This window comes from Poecilia mexicana, unplaced genomic scaffold (assembly GCF_051168715.1).
Source record: "Poecilia mexicana isolate PSO_F unplaced genomic scaffold, ASM5116871v1 scaffold_10, whole genome shotgun sequence".
Taxonomy (NCBI): Eukaryota; Metazoa; Chordata; class Actinopteri; order Cyprinodontiformes; family Poeciliidae; genus Poecilia; species Poecilia mexicana.
This window is the reverse complement of record NW_028263379.1, coordinates 19,176,686-19,196,958: the sequence shown is the minus strand read 5'-3', so window position 1 is coordinate 19,196,958 and position 20,273 is coordinate 19,176,686. Positions and strand designations below refer to the sequence as shown.

The window sequence follows — 20,273 nt, the reverse complement described above, 5'->3', positions numbered from 1 at the left end:
GGAGTAGAATTGTAAAACATGACATGAGTTGGTGTTTTTGTTTCTTTTTTCCCTGAAAAGTTTATTGATAAATATGACTTTATACAATATTTCAATACACACATCATTTGAAACGACAGTTTAAATTGTTTATATGCCTGTCTACCTCTCTGTCGTCTTGTCTGGATTTCTGCAACTCGTTTAGATGACTTTACTGACTTAGCACAGTGAGTAAAAGCGAAATATTTAGATCTTTCATTCCGGCTCAATCATCAAAAATGATGGCTCTTGTTTGAAAAATGGCTTCCTTTCCTCCAGAGTCAGTGTTGAGGTCTAGCTCTCGGATCTTTGCCTTCCTCCGTCATCCTTCCTCCCCTCACAGTGAAATGTTGGTCACTCTGAGTCAGTGTTTGGTTTTTGAACAAGACAGAGCCGAAGATGAAACTTTTTCCCCGTCTCTCTAAAACATGCTTCTTTTCACTGAAGGATCCTCCACATGAACTGATTTATGCACATGCCCGAAATTAAACAGCTTTGCAAGCGGGACGTTGACGTTATGGCTCCACAAACAAACACACAAGAACATGCATATGTGTTGCTCTCTATCTGGAAGCCGACTGATGAGCTCTTTATTCAGCAGATATCGAGACAGGCAGCATAATTACAGAGTTATAGCCACTCAGACAACAGGACAGACGGGTATCAGAGTAAGAAACACAGGCAGACATCAGACAGTAAGAAAAAGCCACAAAAACAACAATTAAATACCTATAACACAGCTTAGTTGTTAGAACGCTCAGGAACTGACTTATGATGTCTTAACGGACACTTAGTTCAACGTTGCAAAGTTATGTGTTCTCAAATGTAAGCATTAAGACAAAATATTCTGCCCACAACTTTGCAAATACACACCAAATACAGTATAATGTGGGCATCTGCCCTACATGCTTCATAAACTTGCTCATTTTTGCTGCACTGTTACGTGAAATAATGCTGTAAACAGATCGTTGCTTAGGATAGTTCATCTGTAAGCTGCTTTTTAGTTCAAAACAAAGAGACAGACTGGTCCAAAGGAGAGACTGACTGCATATTTACACAGTGGCAATAAAAGAAGAAGAAGAAAAAAAACCCCAACCAAATACAGTCCAAGCTGAAAGTAAGCCACAACAGTGACAAACGAAGGAGACAGAGACAAGGTAGACACTCAGAGAACGACCAAATGAATCTGAAAGATGATTTCAAAAACCAGTGAAGGTTTGTTCTCCAGAGATACATTTCGAAATCCAAAGTGGCAGTTAAAGCTCCTTGTTTCGCTTCTCTCTGAGGTTTTGATGTTTTTTGCTCCTGCAAACTCTTGTCCGTCTTTCATTCTCCTTATCCTTTTTCTTCCCTCGTCTCTTGCTCTGTGTTTTCATCTGTTGCTCCGCACCCCTCCTGGCATTTGCCATTTAGATGACATTTTCAAAAAGCTGCAGAGACCTCATGATGTTTTCATCCTGTGCAAAGAAAAAAAAAACGAAATTAAAAAGCTGACTTCAGATAAGAGAGCCATCCAACAATCACCCTTTAATTCATTTTACAAGCCACTAGGGGGCGGTATAAGGTAATAAAAGCTTAATGATCTCTCTCAACACAAACACACGGATATGGAAGATAGCAAAGACCATAATTAATAGCCACTATAGTGAGACTTGCAAAGGTGGGAGGCCTTTAATGAATGGTGAGTAAAGTTAGTTTTATTGGAGGGATAATATTGTGCAGATATTTCAGATGGTCAAATCCGGAGAAAGTGGTTTTGGCTTTTAGAAATAAAAACAAAACTACAACTCAGAGTTTTAATATTTTTTATAAATAATAATTTCAAAGACTGTGTACATCTCCTCTCAGTTTAGATACTTTGAAAGATGAACTCTACCTCTTGACAAGAAAGGATGAATTCATCAAGCGTGACAACACCGTCTCGATTTTTGTCCATTTTCTGTGGACAGATGAATGCACGTTGAAGACAGTCAAGGATATTGCAAATATATTGTGCCTTTACCAAAGTAATAATTGAAATGTCCACATTTTGTCACATTAGGATATTTTATTTGGATTTTATGTGTTAGATCATGAGCACAACAACTGTGAAGTGGAAAGAAAATATGTAAGGATTTGGATATTCTTTTACAATTCCATCTGAAACGTGTGGCACGTTTTCCAAATAATGCACCTTGTTGCACCATGTTTTTGCAGATTCTTTGAAAACAATGGATTGGAGTATCTATGAGCATAAATTTGCAACTTTTGTTGCAAATGTATTGTTGCAAATTCTTAATATTTATCGAGCTCTGGACTTTGACTTGGCCATTCTAGCACATTCTGGGTGACAGGGAGAATTCATTTTGTGTCAAACAGTTCAGATTTAGCCACAGTCTCTTAACTGGGCTTTGGTCTGGACTTTGACTGGGCCATTCTAAAATACTTTGATTGAAATCCTAAATTCAGATAACTCCAGAGTTATCACTAGGCCCTTCAGCACTTGATCACTTCACAATTATGTACTAATTTGTGTTAGTCTCTCACATAAAATCCCAGAAAAGTTTTAACTCAACATAACATTGGAAAAACTGTAAATTCTTAACGCTTTTGCAAGACGCTGCATGTCTAAAATACTTCTGCATTATGACACAAAATTGTGGGATTAGCATTACGTTTAGTTTGGACATTTCCATAAAATCATACTTTTCCTAACTTCTAAATAGTTTTCTGTGTTCGTGTTTTAGCAGATTTAGATGTAGAAGTCACAATGTTCATACTTGGAAGAAGGCATCCACATGTTGTTTGGGTGCATCAGTTTTCAGGACAGGGTATGTGTATTTCCCCATCATGTCATATATTGCTCTGACGATGTCTGTCATCTCCTGTGAAAAAAACAACAAAAGACGAGACTTGAAGAGGTCTGAGGTGTAAAAGCCCAGTGCTGAAATAAAAAGATGAAAAAGAAAAAAATATATCGCAAACCTCTTTGTTGATGTATCCATCTCTGTTGATGTCGTAGAGATTAAAGGTCCACTGGAGTTTCTCTGTGACAGAACCTCTTAGGAGGATGGATAAAGCTGTAACAAAGTCCTGGGGAAAAACAGACACAAAGATGAAATCACAAACTGGAAAACCGCAGAGAGGGGGGGGGGAAATATCTTCACATGGTGACAACCAGCCAGAGCTGTGAAGAGGAATAAACCAAACCTCAAACTTTATTGATCCTGTGTTGCCGGTGTCAAAAGCATTGAACAGGTAGTGGGCGTAAGTGCTGGCGTCTGGAGCAACAGATAAAAAGCGCCAGTGAGTAAAACGAATTGAATCAACACAGAAGCAAAGGTGACACACAGTCCTCCTCACCCCCATGTGGAAAAAACTGAGAGTAGATTTGCTTGAAGGTTTCCTCGTTAACAACTCCACTGGGACATTCCTGGAAGGAGAGAGGGGCAGAGAAACGGACAGAGGTGAGTGGGATGTGCCTGAAACAAGAATCAGACATGAAGACAAACTGGATATAATGTTACTGTGTTATTAATATATTTACATATATTAAGAAGGAAAGAATGGAGTTGAATAACTTGAGTAAATTTACACAACATAAGACAAGTTAATGTTCCGATACAGACATTTTTTATTGTTGTATTGCGTAGCATTAGCTTAATGTGCACCTCTTTCTTCACCTTTGTTAGCTTGTTAAAAAATGACCTAATATGATAGTTTGCAGGATTGAAGATGTCATATATTTAGAGACGATAAACAGTCTGACGTCTTGTTTTCATTGCACTCGTAAAGTCTCTCACGTTCTTGAAGCCCCGGTAGAGAACCTGGAGCTCTCTTTTACTGAAGTTGGTTTGAGCTTCGAGCTGGTCGAGGCCCTCCGGCCGATGGCACACGATGGTCATCTCCAAGTCATCGTCGGCTTTGTCTGAAAAGAAAAAAAAAGACGAACACTTCCAGTTAACATTACAACTGTTTCTTTTTTTAAATTGTTTTCAGGGGGGAAAAAAGAAAGCAAAATTGCATCTACCTGCATTTATTGCATTTAGTCTTTATAAAGATTTTATTTAGTTGGGAATAAATAACAAGCCTTGGGCTGCCACCTTATCATCGTGGAGGGGTTTGAGTGTCCCAATGATCCTAGGAGCTATGCTGTCTGGGGCTTTATGCCCCTGGTAGGGTCACCCAAGGCAGACAGGTCCTAGGTGAGGAACCAGACAAAGCGCAGCCTGAAGACCCTTATGATGGAAAATATCTTTGGATCTGGCGTTCCCTCGCCCGAACGTGGGTCACCGGGGCCCCACTCTGGAGCCAGGCCTGGAGGTGGGGCACTATGGCGAGCACCTGGTGGCCGGGCTTTTACCCACGGAGCCCAGCCAGGCTCAGCCCGAAGAGGAGACCCGGGTCCCCCTTCCAATGGGCCCCCCACCTGTCGGAGGGCCAAAGGGGTCGGGTGCCTTGTGTTACGGGCGGCAGCCGAGGGAGGGGACCCTGGCAGTCTGATCCTTGGCTGCAGAAGCTGGCTCTTGGGACGTGGAATGTCACCTCTCTGGTGGGGAAGGAACCGGAGCTGGTGTGCGAGGCGGAGAGGTTTTGGCTAGAAATAGTCGGCCTCACCTCAACGCATGGCTCTGGTTCTGGAACCAGTCTCCTTGAGAGGGGCTAGACGTACTTTCACTCTGGAGTTGCCCACGGTGAGAGGCGCCGGGCAGGAGCGGGCATACTTGTTGCCTCCCATCTTGGCGCCTGTACGTTGGGGTTTACCCGGGTGAACGAGAGGGTAGCCTCCCTCCGCCTACGGGTGGGGGGACGGCTTCTGACTGTTGTCTGTGCTTACGGGCCGAACAGCAGTTCAGATTACCCACCCTTCTTGGAGTCCTTAGAGGGGGTACTGGAGAGTGCTCCTCCTGGGGACTCCCTTGTTCTGCTGGGGGACTTCAACGCTCACGTGGGCAATGACAGTGAGACCTGGAGGGGCGTGGTTGGGAGGAACGCCCCCTCGCCCCCCGATCTGAACTCGAGTGGTGTTCTGTTGTTGGACTTCTGTGCTCGTCACAGATTTTCCATCAAGAACACCATATTCAGGCATAAGGGTGTCCATATGTACACTTGGCACCAGGACACCCTAGGCCGCAGTTCGATGATCGATTTTGTCATCGTTTCATCGGATCTGCGGCCGTATGTTTTGGACACTCGGGTGAAGAGAGGTGCGGAGCTGTCCACTGACCACTACCTGGTGGTGAGTTGGCTCCGGTGGTGGGGGAGGAAGCCGGTCAGACATGGCAGGCCCAAACGTGTAGTGAGGGTCTGCTGGGAATGTCTGGCGGAGTGCCCTGTGACACGGAGCTTTAACTCCCATCTCCAGCAGAACATTGAACACGTTCAGGGGGAGGTGGGGGATATTGAGTCTGAGTGGACCATTGCCGAGGCGGCTTATCGGAGCTGCGGCCGCAAGGTTGTTGGTGCCTGTCACAGCGGCATCCCGCGAACCTGTTGGTGGACACCTTTGGTGAGGGATGCTGTCAAACTGAAGGAGTCCTATCAGGCCTTTTTGGCCTGTGGGACTCCAGAAGCAGCTGATGGGTACCGGCGGGCGAAGCGGCATGCGACTTGGGACACGCTGGAGGGACTATGTCTCTCGGCTGGCCTGGGAATGCCTTGGGGTTTCCCCGGAGGAGCTGGAAGAAGTGGCTGGGGAGAAGGGGCCTCCCTTCTGAAGCTGCTGCCCCCGCGACCCGACCCCGGATAAGCGGAAGAAAATGAATGGATGGATGGATGGATGGATGGATGGATGGATGGATGGATGGATGGATGGATGGATGGATGGATGGATGGATGGATGGATGGATGGATGGATGGATGGATGGATGGATGGATGGATGGATGGATGGATGGATGGATGGATGGGAATAAATTCTTGAATCACTGAATTACAGTGAAAACAACGTAACAATAGAGATAAACTCTCATGTGTTTCATGCTTCCAATCACAACACACCATCAACTTAAAACTTAAGACCTCTCCATTCTGCCAAAATAAATAAATAAATAAAAATCTTCACATCCTACAATATAAAAATGGCAAGAACCAACATGATCCTCCAAAGTGAGCTCAGCCTTTGTGCAGCCTTATTTTGCTTTTGTTAAATTCTTCCAGTTAATCAGTAGAAGAGAGGATGAGACATGGTGCTGCAGAGAGGTAGAGGTCAGATCAGCAGCTCCGTGTTCGTCCTCTGTTGGGCCCCATCATTACCAACTCATTATCCACCTCGCTGCAGGGGAGGGGAGAAAAGACACACCACTTACTTCTCTCTCACACACGGCGAAAGGTGAACATCCCGGCATAAAATCAAATACCTTCCCCTCCATCTCTTCTCTCTAACAAACCCATCTTCACAGCTCTCAGACCCCTTAGCCATCTGCAAAGTAATAATTATGCATACTGTTATAACTGTGCATAATTTATTAGAAGTGCTAATAAAAATTCAGAATATGATAAAGTGGTCATAATGGGAAGTAATAAAAGCCGGGAGCAAAAAAGAGGAAGAAATCTCGGAGATGTTTAGATAATAAAAAGTGATGTTTAATGAAGGCCCTTTCAAGATGATGTCGAAGAGAGACAGAAGCGTAGGATGAGGATCTAATATTAGAAATGTATCTGCCTTACATAAAATATCTGCTCTGGGACTTATGGCTGCAGCACTGTGGTACAGGAACCCCCCAGTAAATAACACGGGTTAGAAAACATTGCATGGTGCAATTTAACATAAGTGAAAATAACTTTTTCACTTCCTTGAAAGTTCTTGTTCAAAATACAAAATCTCAGCTCCAGTTGGATGAAATCTTTACTTCTAGATGTGGATATTCTTTTGATTTGATCTAATAGTTTTAGTAGCAGTGGATTTGAAGCATAAAATGCGATCAGAACCTTTTATTTCAGCTTTTGATTAATGTGTAGCTTCAGGTTCATTGTGTTCTTTGCAATCAGGACTTTGAAACATTGGCAGTTTTGAAATTGAGACATTTTTATATCTGTGGGAAAACCATTAGGGCTTTGCAAAGCCTCATTACTCCAGCGCCTCTCCAAGTTCGTTCTCCCAATAAATCATGAGGACAAGGTTGCGATGCAGCTACGGTTATTCTGAGTTTTGTCGCAGTCTCTAGTTAAACAATTAAAATCCAGCATACAAGGCACAAAAATGTTTACACCCTTTATACATCTCGAGAAAGTTGGGTTTGAACTTTACTTACTGCTAGTTTAAAAGCAGCCAAGTTAATGCTACAGATGTTCAGAACTCAGATCGGGAGCCTACTGAGTCTTTAAATACCATTACAAACCCAACGCTGTAAAGATAAGACATCCTTTTATTGAGCTATAACTCTCCTGAACGACGCAACATTTGTTGCCTAACAGAACCTAAAATACTGTATCACCTCTAATGTTTCCTCTCTGAATCTGTTCGACTCCCTAAGATGCCGCTGAAGGTCGCAAGCTTCATTAAGCAGAGAAGTCAGACTTTATGGTGTCCTTACCAAGGACTGCATTTAGAGAGAGACACACCAAGCAACAGCAAGTATACAACAAAACCCTTTAAAGCAAATCGCTTTCATGCAAAACATTACAAAGTGCAACATGAGACCGACACAACTGTACTCTCGTTCTACGTAGCAAAAGTTTGAATCCAATCAATCCAATTAGGGTTCGTTCCTGAATTGAAGCAACCACTATATCCTCTTTCTGAGATCATTATATCTTCCCAAAAATGAATTTACAGCAATTATTTTCTATCTTTGAAATTGCGTCCTGGGCATAACGGTAGCAGCATGTGTTGCAGAGGATCTAATCGAGTTAAGCAGTTCTTCATTATATATTATTCAGATGTGCAAAATAGATTAGATTAGCAGAGTTGATGTTTTGTGCCATCTGTGTGGAATGAATAGTCTTCAATGTTCTCCTATATAAGTTGATAAATAGGATTTTAATTAGAGGGTAAGTATAACGCCATGAAATGACTGAACACATAAATACATGCGTTTACATTCAACTGTTTATTTCACAGACAAATGAGTTTGATCAACAGTGCAATTATATATCCTCTGCTATGCAATGTCAGCTTTGTTTGCAAAACTACAGAGGAATAAGGGAAACAATGGCAAAAAAATTAAGTTGTTGCAAAATTTTGGAACAAAGAGCAGAAAATACACAATCGTTCAGGAACTACAACTAAATAACTTACGCTAAGAAGTAGCAATAGGTCAAGAAGCACAATCAATCCCGTTTAGTCATTCTGTGATCTTTCTCTTCCCTAAACTTGGTGTTGAAGCTGTTATTCTTCTGACTGAATCAGACCTGGATTGCAGCCGTAGTAAAACTCACCCTCCACAGCGATGACTCCCAGCAGGTGCAGCATTTTGGCGGCACCACAACACAGCAGAACGATGGCTATCGTCTGTAAGCTGCTGTCCCTCTGCTCCTCTCCTTCCATTCTCATCTCTCACTAATGACAACTTCACATAAAGATAACCAAGAACAAGTAACTTTGGAACAGCCCCCATGAACTTTGAGTCGCCATGAGGCTCCTCCACTGCTACAGAAACATCTGCACTCCTCTGCTTCTTTTTATCCCCTTATCTCTCCATGTCCCCGAAGCGTCTCCCTCCCATGTCCCGACCTTTTCTCCATCCCAGTAACTCTCTTTCTGTCCTCCTCAACCCTTTGTTCTCAGTCTTATTACAGTCTCTGTGTCCTTCACTGCTTGGAGCTGTATTTTAACTGGAGGGTCCACTCTGTTCTGCACAGTGACACTGATGAATTCACCTTCAGCTGTATGGGGTCATTTATCTGCGTGTTCCCAAACAGATCAGCACTAGATTAATTGCTTCCCATTTACATACGGTCATCTTCACTGAGCAGAAACTATTTAGATCAAAGTGACATTTCTGACTAAACAAGCTGAAGTCTTACTCTAAGGTGTGTATTTCCTTTAAAAAAAATCAAAATACGTAGTGATTAAATTGACTGAGCTGCAGTTGTTATGGGGTCGATCTAAACTGGCAACAACATGAAACTTCTAAACACCACCAGGGGGCAGCACAAACCAACACACCGTCAATGTTTGAAGCTTGACATCCAGCCAATGTCTCAGAGAGAGAAACAAACCAAGAGCTTATTTTATGATAAATTATTTGTTCCTAAAATATGAAGCTTACATGGTAGAGCTACAACATCTTGCGCAGGCGTCGATCAAGCTGTAATCTTGGATTGGAAAAGCCCATAGCTTATTTAAAATACTTCAAACATGAACACTAAGTCAAGTTGGATCTGTTTTTGCTCAATTAAACTAGATATTTAAAGAAGCTTTGATTAAGGGTGTGATTTTACATTTGTGGCATTTAATTGTTTTGGTTTTACATGCAAAAAAGTTCAGTGTGAAGAAACGCCAACACTGCACTTCAGCCTGAACACATTGTGGAGTCAGTTTCCTGCCATGGGGATATGTTGGTTCAGCAGTGCCAGGGAACCTAGTTAGAGTTAATGGGAAAATGTCTCGAGCCAAGAACAGGGAAACTTTGAGACCCGGGAGGTTCAGCATCCAGTCAAACAGAGACCCTAAACACACAATTTGATGGCTTAGATCAACAGGTTGAAACTACAGTCCTCAAAGTGTCCCGCAACTTATCTCTGCTTCAGCACACCTGGCTCCAATATTAGCTCATTAGCAGATCTCCAGAGACCTTGGCGGCATGCTAATGAGGCAGCTTCACCATTTAATTCAAGTGTTTAGGACAAGGGACACATCTACAAGTAGCAGGACACTGGCCCTTAAGGACTGGAGATCCTGACCTACAGTCAGATCTCCATCCAGTCTGACTGAGATTCAGCCAGTTTGCAAAGACGAATGGAGAAAAAACAGAAACTTTGTTTTGCATCCATCTCTACAAACAAGCCAGCTGTTTTCATTCGGCAACCTCCAAAGACGCTCACTGGTAATCTTCATGTTTCATCCTGCTGTGGTCTGACAGTATCTCACTGTTTAGAAGCTTGGCCCTTGTAAGTTGCTTCTTCAGCCAAATGATTACATGAAAATGTTGATGATAAAAGGAACCAGAAAAAAACTCAAGTGAAGCTTCCATCATGCTGCCTGCAGGGGGCTCTGCTGCACCACAGTCATCACTTACTTTAGGCTCCTGAGTTACAGCTACAGACTAAGAAGAATTTCATTTAGATGAAATATTAACATTTAATCTTTTTTCATGAGACATTTCAAATAATATTAATTAATGTGAGCTTCACTTTTAATGCCAATTACCATTTCTCCCATTCAGGTTGTAAACTGAAGTTACTAAGCAACACCTCTATTTGACAAGATGCACAAACACAGCAGATGAAGATAACCTCTGCAGTCAAAAATGCATGCTAAAGCACAGAGCGCCACACTTGGTCTAAGAGATCAGTTACCACAAACAGAACATAATCATATAAGGGTCACATCTTATATGACGTGACACTAAAATCTAACCTTTAACATCATATGGTAGGGGATGTCAACTTAGCAGAGGACAAACCAGGCTGAATGCAGTTTACTGTGCTGCAAAATGAAAAGCTAATTTATGACCACTTGTTGCTTTAAATCATAAAATAGAATATTTGCAAACATTTGCAATACAGGTGTCACAATCAATCAATCAATCAATCAATCAATCAAATTTTATTTGTATAGCACATTTCAGCAGCAAGGCATTTCAAAGTGCTTTACATAATTAAATTAAAAACAGAAAGAGATTTTTTTAAAAAACATAAAAACATCAAAAACATTGGAAAGAGATTTAAAAAGAAAAAAATATATAATTAAAACGTAAACAGTGAGAAAGAGAAATAAAAAGCTGTAGAATTTTAGTTGAGACGCCGTCAACTGGGACTCCAACCCTTTGGATTTTAGTCAAAACGCCGTTTGACAAGGACTCTAACCTCTCGGATTTTAGTCAAAACGCCGTTTGACAAGGACTCTAACCTTTCGGTCACAAGGTGTGGGAGGCTTGCTACCAACAGAACCATCAGGTGTGTTAATGCTACTCTGTGCATTACAGATTTGACTTAGTGTGGCATTGATTACACCATTGAGCCCTGAAGGAATTAGTTGTTTGTTGACAGTCAAGTGCTACAGCTGCCTGAGAGCCACCGATTTGCTCTGAAGGACTTAAAGGCCATGCAGGATAAAAACAGACAAGAGTATTCGGTTCTGCAGTTAAAACTTACACTGAGATGGTGATTTACATAGAATTATGAAGTGAGCAAATTGCTGTCCTGACAAAAAAATGTGTCTGGGACTCTGGGTGTAATATTGCAGATTTATTGGGAGTTTCCTTCCTAAAATATTAAAGAAATGTTTTTTCATAATAGGACATAAACATAATAATGATCCTGGTCAAAACCTCTAAAGTAGCTGGAAATATTTAATGTTATGCAACTCAATAAGTGAAGATGAAAAGTCACATATATTTTGAGTTTTTATGAACATGAAAATTGTTTCACCAGTGCATATGAAAGGCAAACCTGTCTACAGATTAAAAAAAGGATAATGTTTTATAACATAAACAAGGAACCATTTCAGCCTTAGAATCATATGAAACAGCTTACGAATTAACCTACAAATCAGCTCAGTCTCAATTACAGATATTTGTTCCTGAGGATCGAAACATGGCTGTTAACTTAGTTGTTATTTATAAGTTGTACTTAGGTATGAGTGTGTTTGGATGTTTGTATGTTGGCCTGTGATGAACTGGCAACCTGTCCGGGTTGTAACCCCACCTCTCACCTAAAGACCGCTGGAGACAGGAGCCCTCCACAACCCCGCAAGGAGAACCAGGTACAGACAATAAACGGATGGATGTTTTTGTTTTGTGCTAGAAAATTCTGAAGCTGGAAGTGTAAATGTAAAAAAATAAATACCGTATTTTCCGCACTATGAGGCGCACCTAAAAACCTTCAATTTCCTCAAAAGCTGACAGTGCGCCTTATGATCAGGTGCACCACATATATGGACCAATATTGAGCCACAACAAGAAACGCGCGGTGCATGCTGGGATAGTTGTCAGAACGCGGGCATTAATAAAGTTTGACTGACCCATCTACCTACCGACCATCTAGAATCAGGTCGTCTACAGGTCATTTAGCACCACGTTCTCCACAACATGCTGTGCACGAACCGAGAAGGGTGACCATCGTCCGGCCACGCCCGGGCCAATCGCGGATGGCTCTCCTCGCCAACCGGAGTTGGATAGTTTTGTTGACATTCCCTTTAGTGCAGCTCCATCTAGTGGATGCATAACATAACTCCAGCCTCTCCTGTAGCATCTATTCTATGCGCCTTATAATGCAGTGGGCCTTATATATGAAAAAAGTTTTAAAATAGGCCATTCATTGAAGGTGCGCCTATTAATCCGGTGCGCCTTATAGTGCAGAAAATACGGTAAACAAAAAAATCCCAGCAGAGCTTTTGTGATGCTGAGAAAAATAGAAGAAAACAGAATATGAAGAGACAAAGGGGTTTGTGTGTGGGAGGTGGTTGTGAAACTAGAGATGGATCACATGAATCAAAGTTGTGATTTCAACACAAACAGCCCCAACAGGTGTAGCTTCAAACAGACGCTTGTTTTCATTCTCTCAGAAATCTTGCAATCAAATCATATAGCTTAACAAGTAAAAGACACAAAATACAGGTTTACCTCCAGATCTGCACTTGTTTTGTTGCTTTTTATAAGAGCTTTTTTTTTAAATCATAAGTTCTGCATCAAGTTGGATAATCTTCCCCCCTCTCTCTTTTTGATTTAATACTACCTCAACCAAGCGTAATTTTCTTTAAATGTGAATATAGTAAATTGGGACCAGCTGCTTATATATCTCAGAAAAAAAAAACCTCATCTGTGCATTTTATTTAAAATGCAAAATATATGCCATATTTTATGTTATACTTTTATGTTTTGAGACGCGTCAACACAAAAGCTGCTCTTACGCTTTTTAGTTAAAGGCATCTGCTTTAAAAATTTGCAAAGTGGAGGCTTTATTGTTAGCACCAGTATTGCACTACATTAATATTCATTGTTAAATAATTTATCATATTGCCACCGCAAACAAAAGTAACACATTTTCCTAAAGAAAGTTCTGACACTATCTAGATAAATGAGTGGAGTTTCACAGCTCAATGCAAACCATTACTGCTGATGTTACAGTTTTTAAGGTTAGCAGGTGCAAAGTGAGCTAACTTTTTCCAGGTCAAGGAAATGTTTGTAGAGCAGGAAAAACTCAGAGCAGCTTCCTCCTGTCATACTTTAAAAGTTTTAAGCCTATTTAGATAAATGTGGATGCCGGTTTCCAAATGGGGAGAAATTGTGTAAATGCGCATCATCTACCAAACAGTTCGATCAATGTATGGATTTCAGTGCCAGAAAAGTGACAATTTTTAGATTTAATACATTTAATTTTTACAGAAAATCTGTTTTCCAGTATTTGATCCGTCAGTCATCACTCTGATCAAGTGAAAAATTAACAGCTCATCATCACTAGTTAGTCCTTAGCATAATTTATGCATTCAATCCAAGTCTAGTCGTTCAGCTACGAAAGCCTACAACCTTCATGCAACTTTAAATGCACCAGTAAAATCAAAAGCAGGACTTTGGCTTGATCCAGCCTGTTCAAAATGAGCAAGAAGATAGTTTTTAATGACGTATAACCGCAAGAATATTAAATGCTAACCCTCATATTGCATCAGTTCTTGCAATAAATTTCTAATCACATGGGTCTCTACTGAGCACTGAAAGACCTAAAAATGGTTCCATTTTTGTGGAACCATTTTTCCACAAAAATGGCTGCAAAGCTTCAGATTCAATATGACTCATGAAGTTTGGGAGCTTTTTTTAATCTTGTGTATTATGCTCTTTTTAATTTTGAAGTTTCAGAGTGTAACAACAATAAATACCAATAAGGACATACGGATATCATGAGGAACTTTGTTTCAGTCGGTATGTAATGGATTTTCATCATTTTTATTGCTTTTAAATACACCATTTATATCTATTTGCAGCTGCTCCTTTCACACAGGAGAATCGCCATGTTAAGGCATAAAGGTTTTGTTCAAGAAGATCAGAAGGGATGGTTGCGGCTTGGTGAGGAGAGAAGGTGTCTGGCAATCAGAAAGCAGAGAGCCTGATGCCAGATTCCCCTGCTACATGTCAAAGTGACCTTGGGTAGGACACTTAACCCCATTTTGCCAACCAATCTGTGATGCATTTGTACCCCTTGCGAGTTCAGATGGAGATGGGTGAATGAGTCCTGTGGGGTAAAAGCGATTTAAATTCAGTCCATTTGTAAAGCGGCAGAAAAAAAAAAGAAGAGAAGTCGATGACATAACGGCTTTTCTCTGCCAACGTTTAGCTCTGTGGTTATATTAGACATCATCAGCTTGTTTTTCAGGTGGGAATCTCTCCAAATGTTTCCAAAGTTAACAAGCCTCCCTCTAAACACACAGAATAATCATTAAATAATTACTATATTCAACAGGAGGTTTCAGAACCAGACACATCTGCAAACTGCTCAAAATATCTTACAAAAAACATCTTTTTAATCAATGGGCTCAGTTATGGGGATTCTTGTAATGCAGTGCTGCTGATAGTAAAATAAATTACTGTTAAATAGGTAGAATCAATTCAATTCAAGATAGATAAAAAAAAAGCACGAGTGGTGCAGGGATTTTCCAATATCCCTCACACAGACTCCCTTAGGAGAATGGATCTTCTTCATTTAGTTAATGTATTTGAGGTCTCTGTCTCAGTGGCTCTCATACCTCCAATCCTAGGAATTAAATTACTTGCCAGTTAATCCAGGGGTGTTAGACATTAGTGCTTGGGGCCCTTTGATTGGCTTTTGTGTAGCCTGCAACTCAAGAACTGGACAAATCTGGCCCTTCATCACGGTGCATGTATTAAACGCTTAAATGTTTTTGTTAGGCCCTGTTTCCTGAGTGAAAAAGTTTGTTTCACTAATTTCTTAGAAGAAGTGTTTTTACAATTTGATTCTCACAATTAAGAAAGAGATACAAGCTTTTACAAGCAAAGCGTGTTTCCTTCAGAAGACTCGTCTTTATATATAAAATGCTGAGTTCTTGTAGGTCATGAACAAGGTTTTCATTTAACAGGTGCGATCTAGAAACTTGCATGATTCAGGCTCTGAAACAAGAACTGCAGACCCGAGAGGAGCTTAAATAAATCTAACCTAGAAAGCAAAACTCAGAGCTACCCTTTCATTTGCCACATTTCACAACTGTAGCACATTCATTTGCTACAGTTTTCTGTCACTTTGATGCATTTCTCGACTCATTTTGCAAAACAGTGAGTGCATTTCTCAAAACACCGTGGATTACCTGCAAAAAAGCCGGTCTCCGTCTCAAAATCCTGAGTTAGTCTCTCAAAAGTAAATATCTGTGCCAGTGAACATGTCAGAGCCTCAGAATGACAAGTTTTTGTTTCTCTGTGTACAGATGAAGCGGTCAAATTGATTAGTCATGCTGTCAATATCACAGTGTAGTCTGGAGGGATAATTTGATGTAAACTATGGTTTAAGCTTTGATGACAAGTGTTGTAAATTGTAATTGTGGGAGGTCAGTGGCAAGAGATCGCAAAAGATTTTATGTTTTCACTGTAATTTGTTGTCAGACCATGTCTGACCAAGAGAGAAATGTGAAAGTAGAAATGTGAACACAAGATGGTCTCCTTAAGGAAAACTGTACATCTTGTGCTGTAAGAATTACGGAGCAGTCTCTTTTACTTTCCATCTCCACGCTGAGGCTGAGGAAAAAAAAAATCCTCTTTGTGGTTAAGGAATGAAGAGTAGGGCGAGAGGAACTCCATCAGGATCTTGTTGTGGGTTGCAAACCATTCCCTGATGATGTTGGAGTGATGGAAACTGACACGTGTCCTTGGCCCCGTTCTGCCTCTTCCTCCTCACTCCTCCCCCTCTTCTTCTTCTTTCTGGCAATTGACCTTCCCCAAATTCTTGTCCTTCCACTATCAGAAATGTAACACTGTGATGTTCTCTGGTTATGTACGCTCTATAAAAGTCTAATGGAAATGTGTATCATGACATCATGTTTGAGCATTTTGCATGCAGGAAATTTATGCTTAACTGTTGAGGAAGTTAGGATTATTCATCAGAACAGCATTTTGATCAACAGGACTTAAGCGACTGAAACTGTAGGAAAAAGCAGAGAATTGTACAGAATCACTTGCATGGATTTACAAAAGCATTTGAAACGTTTTCACAGAAATGAGAAAACTGCCTTTTTGATGTGCTCAAGTGACAATGATTTGAAGATTGAACAAGTAGTTTTGAGATTTCCAATTCTGTCCTGAGAAATGCACCAAAGCGACTGAGAAACTAGTAAAAACTGTAGCAAGTAAAAACAGGAAATATTGTCGTTCATCTCTAAAAACCCCTGAAATCTATAAGCTCCTCTTTCCGCAGAACCTTTTTGCTCAATTTATCACAACCTGAAGCTCACATATTTTCCCTTCTCCTGCTTCCTACTATTTTTTTTATCCTCGTCTTATCTCTCCCTCTGCCAAACCTCCTCCTCAGTTTTCCACTATGCCGCGCTCCTCAGCCTTCTCATCCTGAGTCCTGTAATCCTTGCCAGAGAGTTTGTCATTTACATAATCTGAATTAGCCTAATCTGCCGTCCTGGCCCACGGAAATGGACTGCTCTTCAAGAAAGTAGCAACTCCTCTGGCCATGAGCTTCTGGGACGGTGCGAAGTATGCATTGTAAAAATAGATTTTTATTTGCAACAACAGTATTTGGGGCTCATAATCGTGCTCCATATGGCAAAAACTGTACAGTGAAGTGTGTCGATTTCCACAGAAACAAATCCAAGTCAGGAGTTCCTGCCTGGCCTCTACGGGAAAGTCCAGTGACTCGCTCACACAGACACACTAAAAGGCTGAACACATTACTTCAGGAGTCATTGAGAACCAAAATATTATGCAAATAAGACAGTTTGCACTCCCCTGCTTGTGTGTACACACACATCATCAGCCCGTGAAGGAGAACTGAAGCGCCGGAGGGTAGCTGCAGCTTTGCGTGTTTGTGAAAGACAAAGAAGCACACACAATGCCACTTCCTCACATATTAGTGTGCCACTGTTGATTATGTTTGGAAAGAGTGAGTCAAGTATAGCCCATTTAGGCACACTGAGCAGCGTGCCAATATTGATTTTTGAGTAAACACACGTCTAGACTCCAACTCTGAAGGAATACATGTGCACAAATACAAACTGCTGGGATGCCAAGGGATGAAGATGACTTAATAAGCACTCCCACCAGTTAATGAGAGTGTGGGTGATGGAGGAAAAGGAGTCGAGGAGAAGAAGGAAGACAAAAAAAAAGAAAAGGGGGGAGAGGTGTTGTGATAAGGAGGACTGCAGGAGCAGATTGTGTTGGCAGCATGTGAGCAGAAGAGTGGCAGAAAGAAAAATAAAGGGAAACAAACATGGGGAAAAAATTGGAGTGGAAGGAAGAAATGAGAGAAGCCACAGGGAGAAAGAGCAGAGCAAGAATACAAAAACGCTACGGGAAGCAGGAAAAAGCAAACAGTAAAATGCAGGAAGGGAAGTATGGAGTGACAAGTAAAGAGAAGAGAGAATGGAAGGAGCGAAAACGCTCTGCTGCAAGGATAAAGTGAGGAAAATTCACAAGGGAGGTGAGGATAATGCTCCCCAACAACTTCTCCAGAGATGAATTCAGGCTACAGCAAACAAGCCAGGGTGAGAAAACATAATCAAAAGGTTGAGGAAAGCAGTCTGCATCAGATAATAAAAAAGCTCAGAGTATCTGGCTTTTAATCTCGAAATAATACAATCGTACGCTCTCCCTCTCTCTCTCTCTCTGTCTGAGATGTGGTCATTGTTGTGATTCTGGGTAACCTATCCCCAACACCACAGAAATAATGTCTCTGTTTACTGTCACACCAACCCTACAAGGAGCTAAAGCTGCAAACAACTCAACCCCAGAATTACAAACAACCTCCAAACAGCTCCAGCTTCATGCCCCGTTCTGTCACGTTGTCGCACGACCAACGTGGGGGTAATAAAAAGCCTTGTTTTCATTTGCACAGAGAGTCGGCTTTCACACTTTTGCACACCGCGAGGGTTTCTACAACCACCTCTTTTCTTTTTTTTCTTCAAAATAGCAACAAATTACGCCTTCCCTTTTTTCACACCCTCAGGGAAGGTGTTTGGGCTTGTGGTGGAGGAGGGAAAAAAAAAAAGGGCTTATTCAAGAGATCAAACCAGCCATATGCGCTCACTTGGAAAATATCCTGTGTGGTCTAATTTGGACTGAAAGCTGATAACAGCCTGCCTGGAGACATAAGCTTAAATGACTGCTCACTATTAACAGACGATATTTTAGTTCTGGCACTGATTCCTCCCCCCCCCCCCCACTCCCCCTTCTTTATTGTGCTCATTCATTACTGCTACCAGTTTGGACTTGTTCAATATTTTATGAGCATAATTTTATGTGAGTTTATCAAAATAATCAACGAGGCCAAAAAAGCGTTCTCTCACAAGCAACAGGTTTTTACGAGAGGATGCCACTTCAAGGCTAAACTGCAGAAAACCATCTGTCGTTCTGTGTATTTTGCTTACTTAGGGAAAGCCCCCAATCTCATCACCCCCCCAACACCTCACCGAACCCTCCCGCCCCAAAACCCACATCTTTTGTTGCCATGGCTACCATGCTTCCAAGGTAACAGCAAGACAGAGAAGAAGAGTGTGAGCAGAGTGACAAATACCTCCGACATGTGTGTTTACCAGCACTAGCGCTTGTATCCGTGCACACAGCCAGATAGAGTAACACACAATCATCCAGGTCGCTGTTTCACTTCTTACTGGCGATTCTTCAGCACACGGTGGGCTCCATTAACCATCACACCTGAATGCTGCAACTTGGTCTTCAGACCAATGAATAGTTAACAGTGAAATATTTAGTCCTACAGCGTGAATGAGAACGCAGACATTAGTAGAGGAAGTTGCAGCACCCCACCTCTTCCCTAGTGGTAGATTAAGGACGTTGCAACTTTGTGCAACAGAAACGGCAAACAACTAAGACGCCAACACGTCTGTTGTTTTGCTAATGTGAAAGGGAGATATTAAAATTAACTCATCTTAAACTGATTCCCCGTAAGTTGTTTCTATAAACACGTAAGCGACCAGTTAGAAAAGTAAAGTTTAAAGCCCAATTTACATTCTCAGATTTTACTGAAACGTCCTTCCTTGGTGAACGTTTGATCCAACAATATCCGTTGAAAAAGAAATATGCTGACATCACAATCACATCTGATCAGGATCCAGCAGAACAACGGGATTTCCACTTCCTTGATCCCAATATACATGCACTACTGAGAACGAGAGCAAATCAAAAGCAAAAGCCATTCTTCAAAGAAATGACAGGACTTGATGTACCACAAAGTCACCTTCATTTCATCATAATTAGAATAGAAAACTGTGACAGCAGTTTTTGAATAAAGAAGTTGCCCCTTTGCACAGGTCAACTATGGCATTCAGTGCTAGAAACTACAACAGTGATGACATTGTTTTAGCTCGTTACATATATCTATCTCGTTTGGTCCCAATTTTAAAAGCTTAAAGCTAATTTAAAAAATCACAGCCAAAAAACAAAAGAAAAACAAGTTAAAACATTGCACGATGTTTAGCCATGCTCAGGATCTTGTTTTGAATTTTGATGTCATGCTATGTTGCATTCAAGTTGCCTTGGAGGGTCAGACCTCAGATTTGGGAATTATGTCAACATTTAGTTGGGAGTTTTTTGAAAAACCAGTTGGATTAAATATCTTGAACTCATTCATTTTTCCATTCAAACATGAACAGAACATGTTCATAGATAGAAGACGTACTGCACTACTTGTACCTGAGATTTAATGAGATACAAATGATCAGAAGAGTTGAAAAAAAAAAATATCTGCAGCTTTCACAATGGTTCATATGCGTGGCAGGCATTTTGGATTGTGAACTCCAGGCTCCAACATTTTCGGTCTAATTTCAAATCTTGGGGGCCATTCTTGTTGTTTTCTGACTGGGACTTTAGAAAATCTGATTTATGAGAAAGAAAGTTAATGTAAAGGCCACCTGCTGGTTTAGCCGAGCTAAACACAGTGTTTTTGGTTTGATTACCGGTATGGATGCTGATGCTTATAATCCGGTGATTTT

The 20,273-nt window shown here is 41.1% G+C and overlaps 1 protein-coding gene across 2 annotated transcripts in view; it reads right to left on the bottom strand.

Moving 5' to 3' along the window:
• Nucleotides 1-34: 34 nt before the first annotated feature.
• kcnip1a (Kv channel interacting protein 1 a) overlaps nt 35-20,273 on the bottom strand; it is a 34,788-nt gene continuing 14,549 nt past the window's right edge. For both annotated transcript variants that reach the window (XM_015001302.2, XM_015001303.2), the window contains exons 2-8: nt 3,801-3,925; nt 3,361-3,430; nt 3,208-3,278; nt 2,983-3,090; nt 2,778-2,882; nt 1,895-1,957; nt 35-1,475 (exon numbers count right to left, since the gene is read on the bottom strand). In XM_015001302.2, coding sequence (XP_014856788.1) covers nt 1,428-1,475; nt 1,895-1,957; nt 2,778-2,882; nt 2,983-3,090; nt 3,208-3,278; nt 3,361-3,430; nt 3,801-3,925 — 590 coding nt within the window. In that variant the 3' untranslated portion in view covers nt 35-1,427. The remainder of the gene's footprint in view (nt 1,476-1,894; nt 1,958-2,777; nt 2,883-2,982; nt 3,091-3,207; nt 3,279-3,360; nt 3,431-3,800; nt 3,926-20,273) is intronic.